A 17971-nucleotide genomic window follows, 5' to 3' on the forward strand; every position below is an offset into this window, starting at 1 on the left:
TGTTGTCATGGTAACAAAAGACTATCAATCTGTCAAATAGGACATCTCATCAAATGTTCTTTTTTGTGACACTTAGGCAAACTGTCAATGAAGTGATATTTTAAGATATTAGTACACTAAGGATGGGACAGATTAATCATAATCAATGCACTAGAAATGAAAAAAAATTGGATTATTGTGACACACAAACATCAAATGAAAAGTGAGCCTCATCAAAAGAGAGAGAAAAAAATCCCTTGGCAGTTTTTCCCGATTAATACTGAAAACCAGTGGGCGAGGAGATTTGGGATGGCGAAACGTGGTACTGGCATCCAGGGGATGCAAAAAAAAAAAAAAGAAATGACAAGGCATCTGCTAAAAAATGAAAACAAGGCATCCAGCCACACAGCATCGGCCAAACATGACAACAAGCTGATGGAAAGAGCAAATGAACAGAAAAGTGCTGTAGCGAGAGAGTGGGGCAGATTTGGTTATGCCCAATAAAATGAAATGTCCTCCGTCTGAACACAGACAGGATGATGAATTGTCGTCTGGACAAACTTAGCACTTGAGGATCCTTCTGTTTAAAGTGGCTTACAGACATCTGGATCAATATGACTGACATGTCAACACGTCAACCTATTTCATAGATGAAATATAAGATTGTTTACTCATTTACATCAAACCAATCAGTTTAAATCCAATATACTTTTGCCATGCGTGTTAGTCAATGAGTCTCAGAATTGTATACCTTTTTTCTGCAAATATACTGCATTAAGTAGACACACACACACAGGCTTAAAGACACTCCCACTGCCCACACACTGGCATTGGCACAAAGGCACGCACACATGGACCAACATAGACCATCACGCACGCACACGCCCCATCTGCACCAGCACATCTCTATGCTGGGATCTTATATAAGGCATCAGAGTGGGAGGATGAGATCTATTTCAAGCCTACAAAAGACCAAAGAGTGTGTGTGCGTGTGTAAAGCATCCTTATGGACGTGTGCATGCATGTGTGTGTGTGTGTGTGTGTGTGTGTGTGTGCATGTGTATGTGTATGTGTGTGTGTGTGAAGGACTGTTGCAAGGACCGGAATAGTCTGAATCACTTTTGGGGTTTCGTAACCAATAGTCAAGTTTGGACTGTTGAGCTATGAGAAGCTCATGATGCATTCAGGGACCTACTTCAAATGGAGGATGATCTATGCAACAAGAGTCTTCTTTAAGGTTCTTTGGAAAGGGGCCAGGTGAATCAGGCTTAAGAAATCTTAAGGAAAAAAATTAGTTAGTCGCTTTTGCAGGGGGTGTTGGAAAGTGGATCTTCATTGGGGGGGCAAAATATGTATTGTCTACAAAAGTGGCATGACCTTCCTCAAAGCAACATTTTAAAATACATAAATAAATGGACTTATGATTGCACAAGGGAATTTAATTTTGGGGGGGCTAGGGGGCTTATGTGCTGTGCTCCTGGTCTTGGCTGAGACCTGGAGGAGATTTATGGAAAGGAGGTCAACTGTTAAGTCCTTCTTACAGCCTACACTTTAAAACTTCACTTTCTTAAAGGAAACCTCCATTGCATTCAAATGACCAAAAAATAAAAACATTTAAAAAAGGGTGATTTAGAATACTGTACTGTTCGCAAAATAGTCTATAAAAACTTACCTCATTCATTTATATTTGATTAGTTTAACTCATTTGGCTGCCTTTTACAGAAACAAATGACCAGTCCATTTAAACTGGGAGGTCTGGCAACTACCAATCAAAGCCAGCCACTCCCAGCTCAAATGGATTGCTCACCTACCATTTCCATCGACACTATCACATGATCACAGTGTTAAGTCAGAAGCAGGAATGACTTCCAGTCTTTGAGACACATTTCCATTGACCAGATTTTCAATTTTATTGATAAATGAAATGCATACATCATGTGACCATGATCGGTGTGACTGTAAAAATAAAAGCTCTTTTTACATAAACTAGGTCCAACGACTGAGCTGCGGTCCGACCATCCGCATGAGTTATCGCCATGGCGACGCATTTACAGCCACTTGTTTGTTCTCACCGCTCTCTTGGCCGTGATCCGGCATTCGTGGGTCCGGCTCGAGCCTCCCTCGACCTCCCGCGACTCTTGCTTTTTTGCCGTCGTCGTCGTCACGGCGACCGGGTGTTCAGCACCCGGACGGTCTTTCGTCCGTAGTGCCAGTAGCTGTACCCCGACGCCGTGGTTGTCAGGGCGGTGACAATCCTGTGAGATGTAGAATAGAAACTACAATGGCGACCACAAATGGTCTTTTGACGTTGGAAAAAATTGAAGTCTTACCCCAAACCCTGCAGCAGGAAGCTGTCTGTGTACTGGAAGACCGGGGCCGCCAAGGACGCTGCAACCAGAACCAGCTGGATGGCCGTGTTCACCTGCAGAAGGTCGACGTCAGCGCTCAAGGCGACAAAAATAGAAACTGCCATTGACGGCGATAGTTGACCAATCCATTTGTATGTGGAGGTTGATCATTTTTGCTGTGAGCGTCTGACCTTGCTGAAAAGTGTCGGCTTGAGTTGAGCGGTGGTGTAGCAGGGGTTAAAAAATTTACTGAGGGTCACCTACAACAAAATGAATAGAATAGAAAAATAAACCTAAATAATGTTGAAATAAATGGAACAAAATATTGAAGTAAACTTTGTTCTTTTTAAAAAAAAATGTGGAAAATGAAATGAATCAAATCTACTCTTACCGGCGGCGGCACAGTCTTGTATCTGACCCAAAAGACGGCAGCTATCAAACCGATGTCTCTGAAAACCACCAGAGCCGTCAGCGCCGCTAAATACAGACAAAAAAAACACATGCATGTTCAGCTGATGAAACAGGAAAAATCTCCATGTACGCGTGTAATAATACCTGGTATGATGTCAGCGTACGTGAGGCTGATGTATAAAACACTGATGAGGATTTTATCCGCCAGTGGGTCCAGAGCACTTCCCAATGCGGACTTCTGAGTAGGCCACGTTCTGGCGATGTAACCGTCAAGCTGTGAATATATACACGAATGTGCAATTAAAAAATTGGCTGCCATTGACGTTTGGTGAAGATGGAAGATTTACTACCAGGTCCGTAGCTCCAGCCAGTGTGAAGAGTGCAAGGCTGAGGTGGAAGTGTTGCTGGATGATGAGGTAACCCAGGAAGGGAGCCAGGACTATCCGACAGACACAAAGCAGGTTGGGGACGGTCCATGGGTTCTCGTACTGGAAAGTCAGACAAGACATTAATTTGTTAATAAACTGCAGAACAATTTCATTGTGGAGAATAAATGTGTCTTTTCTAGATTGAATGCAGTCCAGATTCATTGTGGAAAATAATTGAGTGTTCTAATATTAAGTGTAGTCAATAAAAAAGTTATAATATACTTTCTTCCCTCATTTGATGCACATTGAAACTTCATAACCCAATATTGCAAAATTGATCATTAATAACTTTTACCTCTTTCGATTACAACCTCTCATCTCACAATGTTATGATCTTTCCTTCATTAATCCGGGACTTATTATGATGAATATATCTGGTGTCATTGACTGGGATCAACGTCAATTCCCATCAATGGCTGCTAACATGTCAAGTGAAGTTTGGATGTCCTTTTTGTGTGGCTCCAAATGTTAAAGACATTAATTATTAAAGGAATTTCTTCTTACCAGTTCTTTAAACTGAAAAAGCCCTTGACCGGGCACCGATGCTGCTTCCCCCGGCTTGTCCGATGCTTCCTGGTTGTTCTTCCCGGAGACCCCTCGTCCTCCAGTGGACAGCAGAGCTCGAGAGCTGACCGCCAATCGACCACGATTTCCCCGGAGGACGATCAGGGTCCCGCACGGCCTCCAACACGTCGACGGTGGCGGGCCAAAGCGACACAGAGTGCCCCTGAGCCCCGAGGTCCTGCCGCTTACCTCTGCCACGGTGACAGGTGTGCGCCCGAGCCGCCATGTCGACGCCTCCACGCGAGACGCTGCCCCACGCCGTGCTGACAGCAAGCACTCGGCGGCCTTGCGGCAGATCGGCGCAGGGGAGCTCCGACAACACAAAATGATCATTTTCACCGAGATCGCCGTGGCTTCCCCGTGTTCATGGTGAATTTACAAAGCTTAGGGCCGACCGAGGTCCAACTGGAGTAAGTGGGCTGCCATATTGCCGTAAGTGATGTGGGTAGTCAATGTCGTAAAAGTGTCGCAAAAAACCTGCTCAGCAAGGAATGTAAAGCAAATATGTTAGTAATAGTGGCTTATAAGAATACCTTTAAATGTGTAATGCACATAATTGGTCCAAAATGCATTAGTTTGCATTTTTCTCCCCTTAAAAAAAATCACAAACTATATAATGTCCCCTATGAAGACAGAAAATGCACACACCAAAGTCAATTTTGACTCATGCTGCACATTTAATGAATAGTAAATCATGAAAAATATTTTCATTCAAACAGTACAAGGAAAAAAAATATTAATAATGTATAATCTTTAAAATAAGTTAGCGGAGGAATATCCCGAATAATAAAATGAATTGATTGCAGAGATATAGAAAATAAAGGACTCCAACCTGTGAACCCTTTGTCATGTAATTTTCACATTAACCCATGCAAGTTCTTTTTCTCTTTAGGATTCTGCTTGGTCATCAGATGGTCTGAAGTTGGTAAAGTTTGGCTCCTTTCTTCAAAAGGAAACCTTGTTCATTGAGAGAACTCACCAGACCCTCAAAGTCAAGGACCTGCCATAAAAAAAATACTAAGTGTGAAAAAGGAGTGCATAAAAATCATGTTGAGCAGAAGCAATATAAAATTAATGCATTTCCTTAATGCAAAACTTTGGTGGACATTGAAAACATTCCACACAGACACACTGGAGTGTACCTTTATGTTGAGCCTCTCTGCTAGAGATCGAATAGCCTGCAGGGTAAACTGGTTCTCATTGGTCTGTTGGGCATGCGTGTGGAGAGCAGTAATAAGTCGTTTGGCGGCTCCGCGGTGACTCATGCCTCTGCCCAGCTGAGAGCGCTGAAAGTCCAGATTGCCCAAGCCGTCGGAGTATGTGTCAACAAGACTGCACAACAAAAAAAAAAAACGCACAACAGCACTGAGAAAAAAGTATGCATGTTTATGTTGAACTTTTCCACGTCAATAGAAGTCTTTGAACATGTCAGGTTTTTCAAAGTGACATCTCAGAGCATTATACCTACTGTACCTGTGTTTCATAATCTCCACCACATCTTCTGCATGGCTCTTATTGGCCGTCTCGCTGAGCTCCAGCCTGGCTCTAGCCTGCATAGGTGCAACCATAACACACAATTATAATCAATACAATCAGACTTATAGAATACCAGATTGGGGATGACCTCAGTGAGTCTGATGAGGGACTCCAGTTGGCGTGTAGTGATGGGCGTGGAATCGGCAGCTCGTGACTGAGACCTCAGCGATAGGTAGAAGTCCTGAAGTGTCTGCGCCGCTTCCGGTGAGAGGGTGGGGTGAACATAGTGGCGAGCGTAGCTGATGTACTTCCTCAATAATCCCACCGGGATAAGGTTGGTGGTTTCCTCTCCTGGAATCTTGAAAATTAAACTTCTATTATAAAAGACTGCTGGAGAAATCCACTGAAACCTAATGGGATTGACACTTTACCTGTAAACGCGATGACAGCGGCATGTCCGAGTGTTCCAACAAAATGGAGGTCTCGGTGTCATCCTTGCTAGAGTTCCTGGTGAACACAGCGTTGGCGGTTCTGCCTCCTCCACAGGTTCGGTTGGCCATGATGTGCTCGGACAGACGGCGGTCGTGGGACTCGTCGGGGATGTCCAGGAGGAGGAAGACCACGTCGAAACGGGAGAGCAAAGGCGAGCCCATCCTGACAATGAAGCAGCGTTAACAGTGAGAAGTGACAATGGATAGAATCGTGATTGTCTCTCGACGGCTGGACTCACTTCAAATTCTCCGAGACGGTCTTGTTTCGGTTGTAATGGCCTCCGATGGGGTTGGCAGCGGCCACAACGGACGTTCTGGCGGGCAGTGAAGAAACAATTCCGGCTTTTGCCAGACTGACAGATTGTTGCTCCATGGCTTCCAGCAAAGCCTGCTGCTGGTTACCCAGCTTGTCAAACTCGTCAATGCAGCACAAACCTGCCACAGGGGTGTGTGCTAACTTTTAAACAACTGTTTTTTTTCTCTACTATTGCTTTAAGAAAAATTAAAATCAACGTTTCAATTTATAAAAGGAGATGCATGTTCTCCCTTGCATTCCTACCTTGGTCAGCCAACACCAAGGCTCCTGCCTCCAAAGCGTAATCTCCACTTCCAGGATCTCGGTATAAACTCACTGTTAGTCCTAAAAAAAAAGAGAATGCACATATTAACTAAAACTAGCCCTTAGATTTTGGGTCATGCAGGCCATATTATTAAAATTTGGTATATAAATGTGGGAGAGATGACCTCAAAATGAACCCGGGCAAAATGGATTAAAAACTAACTGTCACCAATGGACTGGATAAACAAAAACAGTACAGAAAGTAGCCTTTTTTTGACAGTGCCATTTACACAGGCAAAGTGTTCCAGATCAATAAAGTTTTCAAAGCTTAATGTGATTTATAATAACAGTAAAGAGACACTTTACCTGCAGTACTTGTGCTATTGCCACATACATAGATCCCCCGAGGAGCTACATTGCACACAGCCTACCAATGCCAACACAATTATATTTGGTTATTAAACAAAAAAAAAAGGAAAAACAGGTTTGTCTCCAAAGCACGGACGGACGGAATAAACCTGTAACATCTGACTCTTTCCCAGTCCGGGGTCTCCCACCATCAGAAGGTGGGGGTCTCCTCTGACCGGGACGCTGTTCTTGCCCGTGTGTTTCTGCCGTCCTCCGAACAACACCAAAACCAACGCGGCTTTTACCAACTGCGAAGACGAGTAATTAAATGAATGTGATGGCTTGGCTGAAAAAAAAAATGGATGTTGTGCTCACCAGGTGGCCGTAAATGGCGGGACACAGAGAACTGGAGGGAGCAAAATAAGAAAACTTTTACAAAGATGAAGGTATATTTTGACTTCATACTCAAATAATATTTACTGGACAAAAAGTCTGAGCAGATCTGGCTGCGACTGGATCTCCTGAATGGCGTAGAGCTCCTTCAGGGTAAACTCCTCACCTCCACCGCCATTCTCAGGCGAGCCATTGGACAAGTTAGCTCCCCCTGACTTGGACTGCTGACCTGCATTTTATGTTTATGTGTGGTTGGTGAGGACACCACATTTATTAGAAATATTAGAACAGCACCTTTTGTGTTGCTGACTGATGTGGCCTCGATGTAAAGCAGGAACATGCATTGATCCTTAGTCCATCTGGAGGTGCCTGTGTCACAAATGCAAGATTTCTAGGCTGTAATTACAGCACTTAATTGCCATTTTAAACTCAACAGTAGCAAAAGCATTCCATTTTTTTGACATTATACAACATTGATGATGGTCCTCCTAAATAACATATTAACCAAATTGTATTTCAGTGAAAATCACAAGAATAAAGTGTAAAAATAGTGTTTTTTTCTGTATGTGCACTCACCATCATTTGTCACTCTAACAATTCCCGTGACAGTCACAGTATCGCCCGGTACGCAGCTGTCACAGAGGTCAGCGGTCAAATGGCACTCAGCGGTGCGTGGGATGCGTCCGGCCTCCCTCTGCTCACCGCACACCAACTCCTGCACCCTGTCACCACACAGTGAACGATATCAGACAATTAACAGCCTTCTGTCAACATTGTGTTGTTTATCTGAAGACAACAGAAACGCAATTATTCATTCGTAGACTCCAACAGCAGCAGTTTTGTCACCGTTGTTATAACAGTGAATAAAGTGTGACATCTAGTGGTATAATACTAAAGCAAACTGTGTTCCACTAAAAATGTCTACTGCATTTGTATCCAAAATTTAGTTTCCCCAAAATCAAAACATCCAACCTCTAAATCATTCCACAAAAATAAGATTAGGTTTTAAAAATATATGCATTTTCAGCTATGAACCAGTCAAACTGGGTTTGATGAGTATCCTTGTCAATAGCAGTGAATAGCTCCAGTGAATGCAAAATTGCAACAGACCGTAAACTGAATTCAAGCTTCTTGTGCAGGCCATATTAAATCATAGTCATAATTTTCTAAGGCCAATAAAAACTGAGCAGGTTGAGTAGTTTATATATGCTTACTTGATAATTTGCCAGTCGACAGTGTGTGTAAGAGGAGAACTCCGTTTGGCGGTAAAGGCACGACTGCGGCAATCTGGCTGGATACACTGCGAGACAAAACATACATGACACTTCTCAACCACAAACAGTGTATATATTGTATGTATGCGTCTTCCTTACTTTAGTAGGTGTCGCGTACTTCCCATGCTGCAGAGGCAGTGAAAGTGTACTGGAACATGTCAAGCATTGGAAAGCCAGCCTAGTGCATTGAGGCCTTATGTTGCTCACCCGGACCACAGTGCCCCTTACACATACCAAGCAGCCAAACACACTAGCGCGCAGGGTGCGCAGTGGAGTCAGTGGCTCGTAGTTGTACAGCCTGCAATAAAGTCATTATATGTAGACATTTTTTTTTTATATATTGAGAGTAATATTGAAGCACACCTAGCACTAATGTGAGGGATGTGGATGATGGGTACGGTGGCGGGAAGCTCATCCCCAGGCAGCTCAGCAGCTTGTTTTTCCAAATCGACGGTCAACACCTATTTGTTTACAGAGAGAAATAGAAGCTTAAAAATAAATAAAATAAAAAAATAAAACATAAATAACATAAAAATGTGACTTTAACCAAATACATTACTTGATTTAACTTCATATGTTGCAGACATGGTAGTTAGCAGTTTATTTACTTTTTATTTGACATTTTATTTTTTACTTGACATTTAATTTTTTACTTCATCAAACCAAATAATTAAATGCGGCATTTATTTTAGACATTTCTGGTCTTAAGCACTTTAAATGAGAAAAAAGTGAAGTAGCATCAGTTTGTTTGTACCTGGTGAATGGCCAATCCCAAACAATTAAGGATGACCTCTGGTTGTTTCTTCAAGTCGTTTGTTAAATCAGGGAGCGCTCCAAGAACCGCCTCGTTCTTAGTCAAATCGGCGTAGTCCACTAACACACTGCCTTGACGCTCAATCTCGTCCTGTAAACGTGAAAAAAATCACCTCTCCAGCCTAGGACACCATCAATCATAAACAAACCTTGTCATAGAGGTGAATCTTGGAGGCAAAATACTTCTCAAATACTTTAATCTTCTCCATGCTGGGCGAGCTCTCAATAAAACCTTCAAATCACAAATTTCCACATGCATACCAATCAAGCTGATATCTATTTTCTTCTTAAATAATACCTTCAATGAAATACAGTGGCCATCCTTTGTAAGGGCACAGCACATCTAGAGTGGCTTGGTGGAGACCTGAAAAGCATTTTATTCGTCAGTTGATATTCACAATGTGAGGATATACTTTCACACCAAATTTCATATAGCTCACCTCTCTGTGAGGCAGAGAAAGGACTTGCCGACACAGTGTCATCACTTCTAGGTGTTCCTCCGAGGTGTCCTCCACCACGCCCACCCCCTGAACCTCCTCTCCAAGGTCGACCCCTCCATCCTCCTCCGCCCCTCCATCCGCCATTGTTTCCTCCCCTCCAAGCTCCACTGTTGTTGCCCCCTCCTCTCCATCCTCTACCATTTCCTCTCGAAGAGCCATTCCCAGCCCTCCAGGAGCCCCTTCTGGAGTCTTGAACACTCATCCCTTGCCAAAAAAAAAAGATATTTAAGCGCAGATATCTTCCATAACCATCTAGGTATTAAAGTTAATCCATAGTAGTTAAGATCAAGTACTCAAATAGTCAGAAGTTGTTAGTGAGTTTACCAATTTTCTGGACAGATTGAATTAATAGCAGCGCTTTAAGTTTGGATAGTGCATGATCTTAAAAAATGCATGCAATTGTAATAACTGCAAACACTTACTTCAAATGAGTAATATTGTCTCATGATGGCCAAAAGTGTCAAAGACGCCAAACTAATGTTGTTGTTTTCAAGTCGACGCGGTGTCAAACTTCCCTCCGCTCATGAGGTGTTTTTTCTTCTATGCCTTATTTTGTCACTGACTCGCGACCGCCGTTTAGTGGAGGGATATAGAACTGCAAGATAGAAAAAATATGTTTTTTTATACTCGTAATATGATTTGATAGATCAGGAATAAACATTACATTTATATATATCATCTCATGTTCTTAACATAATGAGTATCTAATGTTTATATATACATATATAGTGTACATATACATATATATACTATGCATATTGCATTACTCACTAATCACTATGCGTTTTGAATAATGCTGCTAATTCCCAGGTTTGAGCTCACGCACACACGCACACAAACCTATCCAACGGAATAAAAAACTCTCCTGAAGCAAATTGGATTGCTAATCAACACCTCACAGTGTGCTTGCTCTCAGCAGGCTGCAATCACAAGAAAGAAATGGATAAAAGTCAAATCCCTAAACCCCAAACCCTCTGCAAACTTGGCTGCTAATGTTCCCACCCCACAGGACTTGTTTGCAATTTGAGCAGTGTATTAACCTGATGACACTTGTTGCCTCTTCTCCTTTGAAAGGAAGTCACCTCTGTCTTTTAGTAAAGAGCAATTAAGGACCCTGGCCAGCTCCCATCTCATTTCTAACCAAATCAGAAGCCCAATTTGTTCACTGTGCACTTTAAATGCACATAGCCAAGTCTTTTATTTCCATGGAATATAAAAGCACAAAACATAAACAGAAAGGATACCAGTATTGACATAAATGGTGTATTCAACACATCCTTTTGCTCATGCTTTTGCTTCTATTCGATGAGTGTCAGATCAATTACTCATTGTTCGTCTCAGTGCGCAGTATTGGCCCTTTTCTTTGTATTCATCCTATTCTTAGTTGCCGCCAGTGGCTCTTTGTCTGACATCAAACTCAAACTTTTTACCTCCCTCTCGCCTCGTTTCGACCGTGTTTGGGTCGTCCTGCCTTAAATTTTGATCTACTTCACAGGGATTGTAAAAATAGAAGCAGAACACCTTCCATACACAAACACTAGCAAAAATAAAAAAGATAGTCTACTGACTTATGACTATTTGTTAGGGTATTTCCAGCAGAATTGAAAACATCAACCTAGAACCTCATTGTTAGGCACTCCTTTGTATTCGAGTCCAAAAACCTTAAGAGTGGCCTGATAATTTACAGCTTTGAAGTCAACCTGGTTGTGTGGGCTACCATCCACCAAATACTGATCCTCAGTTCCTGGACCAAAGCTCAAGGCAGACACCATGACAGACCAAACAGTTCCTTGTTCTCCTTACAAGTGATCTTCAAAGATACAAATTGATCTGGAAAGGAGAAACAGGGCGGGTAGGAGTAAAGGGGTCGTACAAAAAAAAAAATCTCCCCAGAATAGTTTCTTTTGTAGCTTTCAGATGGCGTGATGTGTAATTTCCCAGGAGCGCAAATCGAAAACAAGAGGGCAGGGGGGTTCGGAGACTTTGTGTGAGTCACAACGGTTTGCTGGCTGCACCATTGTTTCTTTTAAAAGGCTTCTAATTGTGGGACTTGATTGTATTTTTATTACCCAGGATAAAAGTGTGCGTGTTATGTGTGCATGAGTGTTTTTGTGTGGGTATTCCGAGCATGGATATGCATGTTTGAGTAGTTCTAAATAGTGATTTTGTATGTTTGTATGTCCATGTGCATGTATTTGAATACATGTTACATGGTCAAGTGTGTATGTGGACACTTGAAAATCCATGTTTGAAATGTGTTATTTTTTATATTGAGTGACTTTTATAATTTGGGCGTAATAGCAGTTATTTTTTCTAAAAATTAGAGGGAACATGGTGTATAGCCCTTCTTATTTTATTATAGCTCAGATATTGTCTTTTCCAATTGTCTTTGAATTGAACCCGAGTTTTCAAAGTGAGAATATATCATAATTTCCCTCATCACATCCCATGCAAGTTAAACAGGCATCTGCACTAATCTTAAAGACCACTTGAGGGCACAACAATCCCACAACAAAGCAGGCCTAAACCTTATTTTTTTCCCCTTTACTTTTTAGTGACCTACATCTTTCTCATTTAACGACTCTCCCTATATGTGTTGTGCAGGCTAATTCCACCTAAAGCAATTTAACAGTGCCTTTTATATCTCTGCGTATACAATCTTGAAGTTTTTTTTTGTACTCATTGTCTTTTTTTCCACCACTCTCTACTACCATGCCTGCCTTTTTCTGTTCCATTAACTGTTGACTTTGGAAGAAACAATTCCATTTTAGTACCATTTTACAATTCCTAAATATTAGTCAAGGGAACAGAAACGGCTCTTTGGAATTGTACGGTAATGAGTAGTTTAAATCTGTGTCGGCTCATACATTTTCAATGGGATGAGTCCACATTGGAGTCGTAGTGAGGCAGGAGACTATCTCAGATGTCTTTTTTTGTGACAGGGTATAACATGTATAAACAAACAAATATTAATGTGACACCCAAGGATGATTTTGATTATTAAAGAGATTGTTTTTTTTAATGGGGGAATTGTGGATAGAAGCTGTAGTTTGTTGTGCTTCCTTGACATAACGTTTGAAGAATGACACACGGACTGAACTTAAAGATTGATATATGGACAGAATGTTGGCCAAAGCATTAAGAAATGGCCATGGATTTGACCTTAAGATTGACATGTGGTTTTAAGCTTGATTCAAAGATTGACACCTTGATTAAAGCTCATTTTGAAGATGGAAACAAAGATTGATCTGCACTTTGTCCAAACATTGACAGGTGGGATGAACTTTAACACAATGGTTTGATCCAAAGAGCTGATGCTTGAATCAAAGATCGACCTATGGCCTATAGTCATGATCCAAAGATAGACACACAGGTTAGGCTTGACCCATAGAAAAAAAAACATGACCCAAAAGTTGCAACATGGGTTGAACTATCACCCAAAAAAATGACACATGAACATAACCTTGACCCAAAAAATGACACATGAACATAACCTTGACCCAAAAAATGACACATGAACATAACCTTGACCCAAAAATCTATACATGTGATGAGCTTTTAACCCAAAGACTGACACATGGAATGAACTGTAGCTCAAAATTTAACCATGTCCAAATCTCATCTTGAAAATCAAACTGGAGTTCAACACATAGGATCTACAAAAACAAACAGGTTGGTTAAATTTTATCAGAACACATATTACAGTCAAGGCCTAGCTCATGTGTCAATTCCCCCTTATGGGTCCTACCAACAACCATACCGCATTCTATACATTGACATGGGCACCTACATTTCAGCCTGTATGTGTTGCCATGGAATTTTAATATGCCAAGTCCTCACAAAAACTGGTACTGGCCCAAAAATCTTCAAAAAAAAAACCCCACACACAGATTCAGTCATGTAATTTTGGGACCTACTACTTTGCCCTTGGCGCAATACACGGGAGGGTGTCGTGCAGCGGGAGACCCGTCAAAGCACCGAGACACTGGGGAGAAGGGAGGGGTACTCTGGGGGTTCCGACGGCTTGGACATTCGGTGGACAGCGGGGTGCAGTCGTCCCTCCTTCACCTGCAGTCATACTAACTAAGCAGCCCTATAGCTGCCAGAGACACAATTAATTCTGCCGCACTCCATTAGCCAATAGTTGCCCTGCTGTGAGGAGACGAGGGAAAGTTTCACAAGAGAAGGAGGAGGAGGTGGAGGACGGAGAGATAAGCCAAGGAGAGGATGAATGAGGGCGGATGAATGCAGTCGGGGACACGGAAAGTGATGTCACCGCTTTACTGCAGTAGTTCTGTCTGAGAGGATTTAAGGCTGTGCCTCCACATGAAAGGAGTCCCCCACATTTTCACACTTCACTTTTCATAAATTCACCAAAACAGACTTTCATTTTTAAAACCCCCAACTAAAGGTCCACTTTATGAGATTTGGAGGGCATCTTTGGCTCCCACGCCTTCCCAAGGGGAGGAATGGATTAGACGTTTAATGGCGTCAATGCTGATGAGTAAAGATGACTAAAACTACAGCCAAAGCTATGTCAGGATAGAAAAGTAGTGCAGAAATCGGTGTCAGGGAAGTAGACGAGTACTTTTATTCATTGATTTATGGCACAGGTGTCAAAGTGGCGGAGCGGGGGCCAAATCTGGCCCGCCATATCATTTTGTGTGGCCCGGGAAAGTGCCAACTTCTATTTTAAGATCAAATTAAAATGAAGATTATAGATGTGTATAATATTTCCTAATGGAATATTTAGGGCTTTTGATCCAGTTCTTTTAATCCATTTATAAAAAAAAAAAAAAATTATATCTAAAAAGTCTGAAACCATTGATTTATGGCATTTTGTCCTATGGCCCAAGAAATGTAATCTAATCATGACAGGCAGTAAATCGATTTGTGACTAAATTTGTAACTCAAAAAACTAATTATAAAAGGATGGTAAACTGTGTGGATCTTCTGACTCTTTCTATTGCCTTTTGCGGTAAAAAAAAAAAAGTTAAAAACTCACAAATCAGTGCACTCTTAAGTCAAGGTACCACTGCATTGGTAAAACAGAGGTAAGAAATGCTGCTGACTTGACACCTATCAACTGCTAGGAGAAAAATGAAGCAAAACAAGCCAAGTCCGATGGTGGTCCGCATTGGCCGGCCTTACTCTCTAAGCGGGTGCTTCTAGTAATGCATGAGAGGTTTAGCTGGTACAGAGGAGTTTGTAGGAATGTCTGGCTGGAGGGAGGTGGCACATTAGTGTCTGCAGCGCCGCAGGGCAGCCTTCACGCAGGCTTACGACTCTCGTGCTATAGGTGCATTTTCCTGGGACGCTGATGATAGACTTTTCCTGGAAGTTAGAGTTATTATTTTTCTTCCTGCGCTCATCATTTGCTCTATTTAGTTGCACTGAGTACACGGCTTAACGCTGATTCACTGATGTGACTTGCAGACATCGGTTAAACATGGCCGGAGGTATTGGAATTCTCAAAAGCGTGGATTTTGGTTGACTTGTCTTTTGCTACTACCCACGGATTTATATTTGCATATGTGTCACAATGGTAGGTGGAAATAAACATTGGTATTTATTGTACGAGTCAGTAAAGATATATGATTAACGAGTACGTAAGTGGACTCTAAATGGTAGGTGTGGTAGTTCGTAAATAAAAATAATACTGGTTATTTTGTTGCACTTATCTATTGTTTGAGAATGTGAAGGTTCGTCTCTCAGCTTGATGGAAAAAAAGCAAGATGGTGGTTGTATTCTATGTAATGATACCTCTTCCATCATTATTTTCTGATTTAGTCTTCTTGGAGTGCAGATTCTTTTCAATGAGCCATTTGAAACAATTGTATGCTTTTACTTTGCCATGGCAACTGTTTTGTAAAAGGCACTTTTTTCCAATAGGATTGGACCATATATGAAGTTGTGCATGGTTGAACAAGAGCACTGTTATTTTATTTTATCAGCCAGCTAATGTAACAATCAGCAGGGAAATTAGTTTCTAGGGGGGGATTCTCCAAGGGAAACCTTTTAGGTTTAAATTAGTATTCAATTAAAAAAAATCACATTCTCTATACTTCACCAAGTAGTTGATAAAACAATGAAATTTCCTGAATAAGGGATGAATAAAGTTATCCAATTCAATCCAATTGGATAAAAAAGCGAACCAAACTAGGAAAAAAACAATAACCTATTTCTCCTTAATCTCCTGGACAAAATATATCAACATTTTGTTTTCCAATAGAATTCCTTACACAAGTATTTGGTGTCCATTCTTTTCTGGTTCAATTTTAACAGCCAATCCATCATCCAATGGACAAACGGAGTCATTTTTGGAATTGTTTCAGTCCTAAAATCTGGAGAAAATCCCTGGTGTCAACAGAGGAACTCACTGTGCATTTAGCCGACATTATTCTCGTACTGAATTACCCCACCGTGCCCCCCCACCCTTCTCCCATTCTATCTGGTACCCTGCCATCTGTCTGTTTGGGTGCCTGAAGTGCTGCTTGCTATTTAGATGATTTAGTTGGAGAGGGAGAGAGGGATTTCATTAGCTGTTTACCTACGGGCCTCTGGTGCCGCGGGTGTTGTTCGGGCGCTTTATTAAAAAAGGGAGCCGGTGGACGGACGCGGGGGATCGGCGGGTGAAGGTTCGACGGCCCTGCGCATCTGGCTGTGAGTGCGAGTCCTTGGGGAGGAGCTTCATTTCATCCTTTTATTTCTAATCCTCCAGGTCGGGTTGTGTGCTTCTTGTCCAGGTCTGCTTAGAACAAACCCGTGACAAACTTGTTTGACACTGTGAAGGGGATTTTTGTTTGGCTTGTGAGTTGCTTCCAAAGGGAGAAAAGAATGCAACTGTTGACCTGAGGGCCATGGCAGCCTCTAGCTCTTTTAGTAGTTGTTAAAAACAAGACACTCAAGGGGTAATTGCCTTTCATCTACTCATAAGCAAAATATGTACACTATTTTTTACTACTAGTAAAAGTACTACTACTAACCATGCTGGCCACTTTCTGGAAGTACTAACTTTTATGGGACTTTTTCTTGACTATTACACACGCAAAAAGAGAGTTTTAAAATATATCTATATATTAAACCACATTCTATGAAAGCTCTTGACATTCAAAAATTGCCTGGTTCAAAATGTAGCTGGACAATAGTTGGCCCAAATACAATAAAAACAACCTAAAAAAGTACTAACACGCAAACAAAAGCACTGGGAAATGCTATTTAACCAATTTGACCAATGCAATGGCGTGACCAGACGTTTGGTCGCCGGCCTTTTGGTCCTTTTTGGTCCCTTTTAGTCCCTTTTGGTCACTGTTCAAATGTACTTAGATAATAAACAGTACTTAGATAGTAAACGCTCTCTCTTAGATATTAAACTCTCCTTCATCAATATAATTTTGAGAGCTGGTTTCAACAGTAAACTCTCTGTCACCATTTGACCAGCGACCAAAAGACCGACGACCAAACGTCCGAGCACCAACCAAAAGCACTGGGAAACAATATCTGACCAATTTGACCAATGCAATGGTGTCCAATGACTTTTTTTGGGGCAGAAAAATATGCAATGCAATGCAACCAAAAAACTGAACAAAATTCCTACGACAATACAGCCATTGCATAATATTTCCGGGTCATCATTAAACTACACTATAGTCTAAAGAGGGTCACATCACATCTTTCTAGTATCCTACTCTTCTTCCCAGTCTTTGACGACTTTCACAGTATAACTCCGTCTGAAGAAGTCATCGTCGTTGTCAGTCATCCAGCATAAAGGAAGCCGAGCATTCCTCGTGGCGTTCCCGCGGAAGAAGCTGCGCTGACTGACAAGAGGCCTACTGGAAAGGTTGCACTCTGGGAGAGGCCTCGGAGCGAGCGACGCGGCGACGGGGTGGTCGCCTTGGGAGGGCCCCCTCCGCCCCAATCCATCCCCTCCTGCACAAAAAGGCTCAGCTGGAGTGGAAACATCTCAGAAACCGTGCTTCACTTTGCCCTCATGGCATCCATTTTCCTCCCCGGAACCTTTTCCCGTGACCTATTCTCCATTCTCCTTCTCCTCCCACCTGCGCCTCTGTCCCCCCCCATCCCCCCCGTTCCACCCCCGTAGCCCCTTTCTGTCATTTTTTCTCTCCCTCAGCCACATGTCCACCCCGAGTGGTGCCGCCACCTTTCCATCTTAAGCTGCTTTTTCAGCCCCAGCAGGTTTTCTCTGTCAACCTTCACCCCCCCTGAAACCTTGAAAGGCTCATCCTGTCTCTTCACCTTTACTCGCCCCACCTCCTTCTCCTCCTCCTCCTGTCAATCAAAATGGCTACGTGACCCACTTACAAGGAGCGAGCTGGGCTTCTTGGCTACAAAAATGCTCGCATCTGGGTTTGTTTGACAACACTGAG

General features: G+C 42.2%; 2 protein-coding genes across 3 annotated transcripts in view; both read right to left on the reverse strand.

Moving 5' to 3' along the window:
- Positions 1–1864: 1864 nt before the first annotated feature.
- On the reverse strand, positions 1865–4200 carry crls1 (cardiolipin synthase 1). The gene is made up of 7 exons (XM_077729766.1): positions 3671–4200; positions 3089–3226; positions 2883–3012; positions 2719–2804; positions 2519–2587; positions 2310–2401; positions 1865–2234 (listed from the first exon to the last, which is right to left on the reverse strand). The coding sequence occupies exons 1-7, from the start codon at positions 4061–4063 to the stop codon at positions 2141–2143; spliced, it is 1002 nt and encodes a 333-aa protein (XP_077585892.1). The 5' UTR covers positions 4064–4200; the 3' UTR covers positions 1865–2140.
- Positions 4201–4383: 183 nt separating this feature from the next.
- The window catches only part of mcm8 (minichromosome maintenance 8 homologous recombination repair factor), a 244565-nt gene continuing 230977 nt past the window's right edge, over positions 4384–17971 (reverse strand). For both annotated transcript variants that reach the window (XM_077729396.1, XM_077729397.1), the window contains 21 exons: positions 10007–10179; positions 9525–9788; positions 9383–9448; positions 9234–9316; positions 9026–9175; positions 8635–8732; positions 8371–8569; positions 8212–8297; positions 7574–7719; positions 7292–7366; positions 7085–7226; positions 6980–7010; positions 6775–6912; positions 6623–6683; positions 6257–6337; positions 5937–6132; positions 5638–5860; positions 5355–5564; positions 5204–5280; positions 4873–5062; positions 4384–4730 (listed from right to left, as the gene is read on the reverse strand). In XM_077729396.1, the coding sequence (XP_077585522.1) occupies positions 4638–4730; positions 4873–5062; positions 5204–5280; positions 5355–5564; positions 5638–5860; positions 5937–6132; positions 6257–6337; positions 6623–6683; positions 6775–6912; positions 6980–7010; positions 7085–7226; positions 7292–7366; positions 7574–7719; positions 8212–8297; positions 8371–8569; positions 8635–8732; positions 9026–9175; positions 9234–9316; positions 9383–9448; positions 9525–9786 (2607 nt within the window). In that variant the 5' untranslated portion in view covers positions 9787–9788; positions 10007–10179 and the 3' untranslated portion in view covers positions 4384–4637. The remainder of the gene's footprint in view (positions 4731–4872; positions 5063–5203; positions 5281–5354; positions 5565–5637; positions 5861–5936; positions 6133–6256; positions 6338–6622; positions 6684–6774; positions 6913–6979; positions 7011–7084; positions 7227–7291; positions 7367–7573; positions 7720–8211; positions 8298–8370; positions 8570–8634; positions 8733–9025; positions 9176–9233; positions 9317–9382; positions 9449–9524; positions 9789–10006; positions 10180–17971) is intronic.

Source organism: Stigmatopora nigra, chromosome 12 (assembly GCF_051989575.1).
Source record: "Stigmatopora nigra isolate UIUO_SnigA chromosome 12, RoL_Snig_1.1, whole genome shotgun sequence".
NCBI classification, from domain to species: Eukaryota; Metazoa; Chordata; class Actinopteri; order Syngnathiformes; family Syngnathidae; genus Stigmatopora; species Stigmatopora nigra.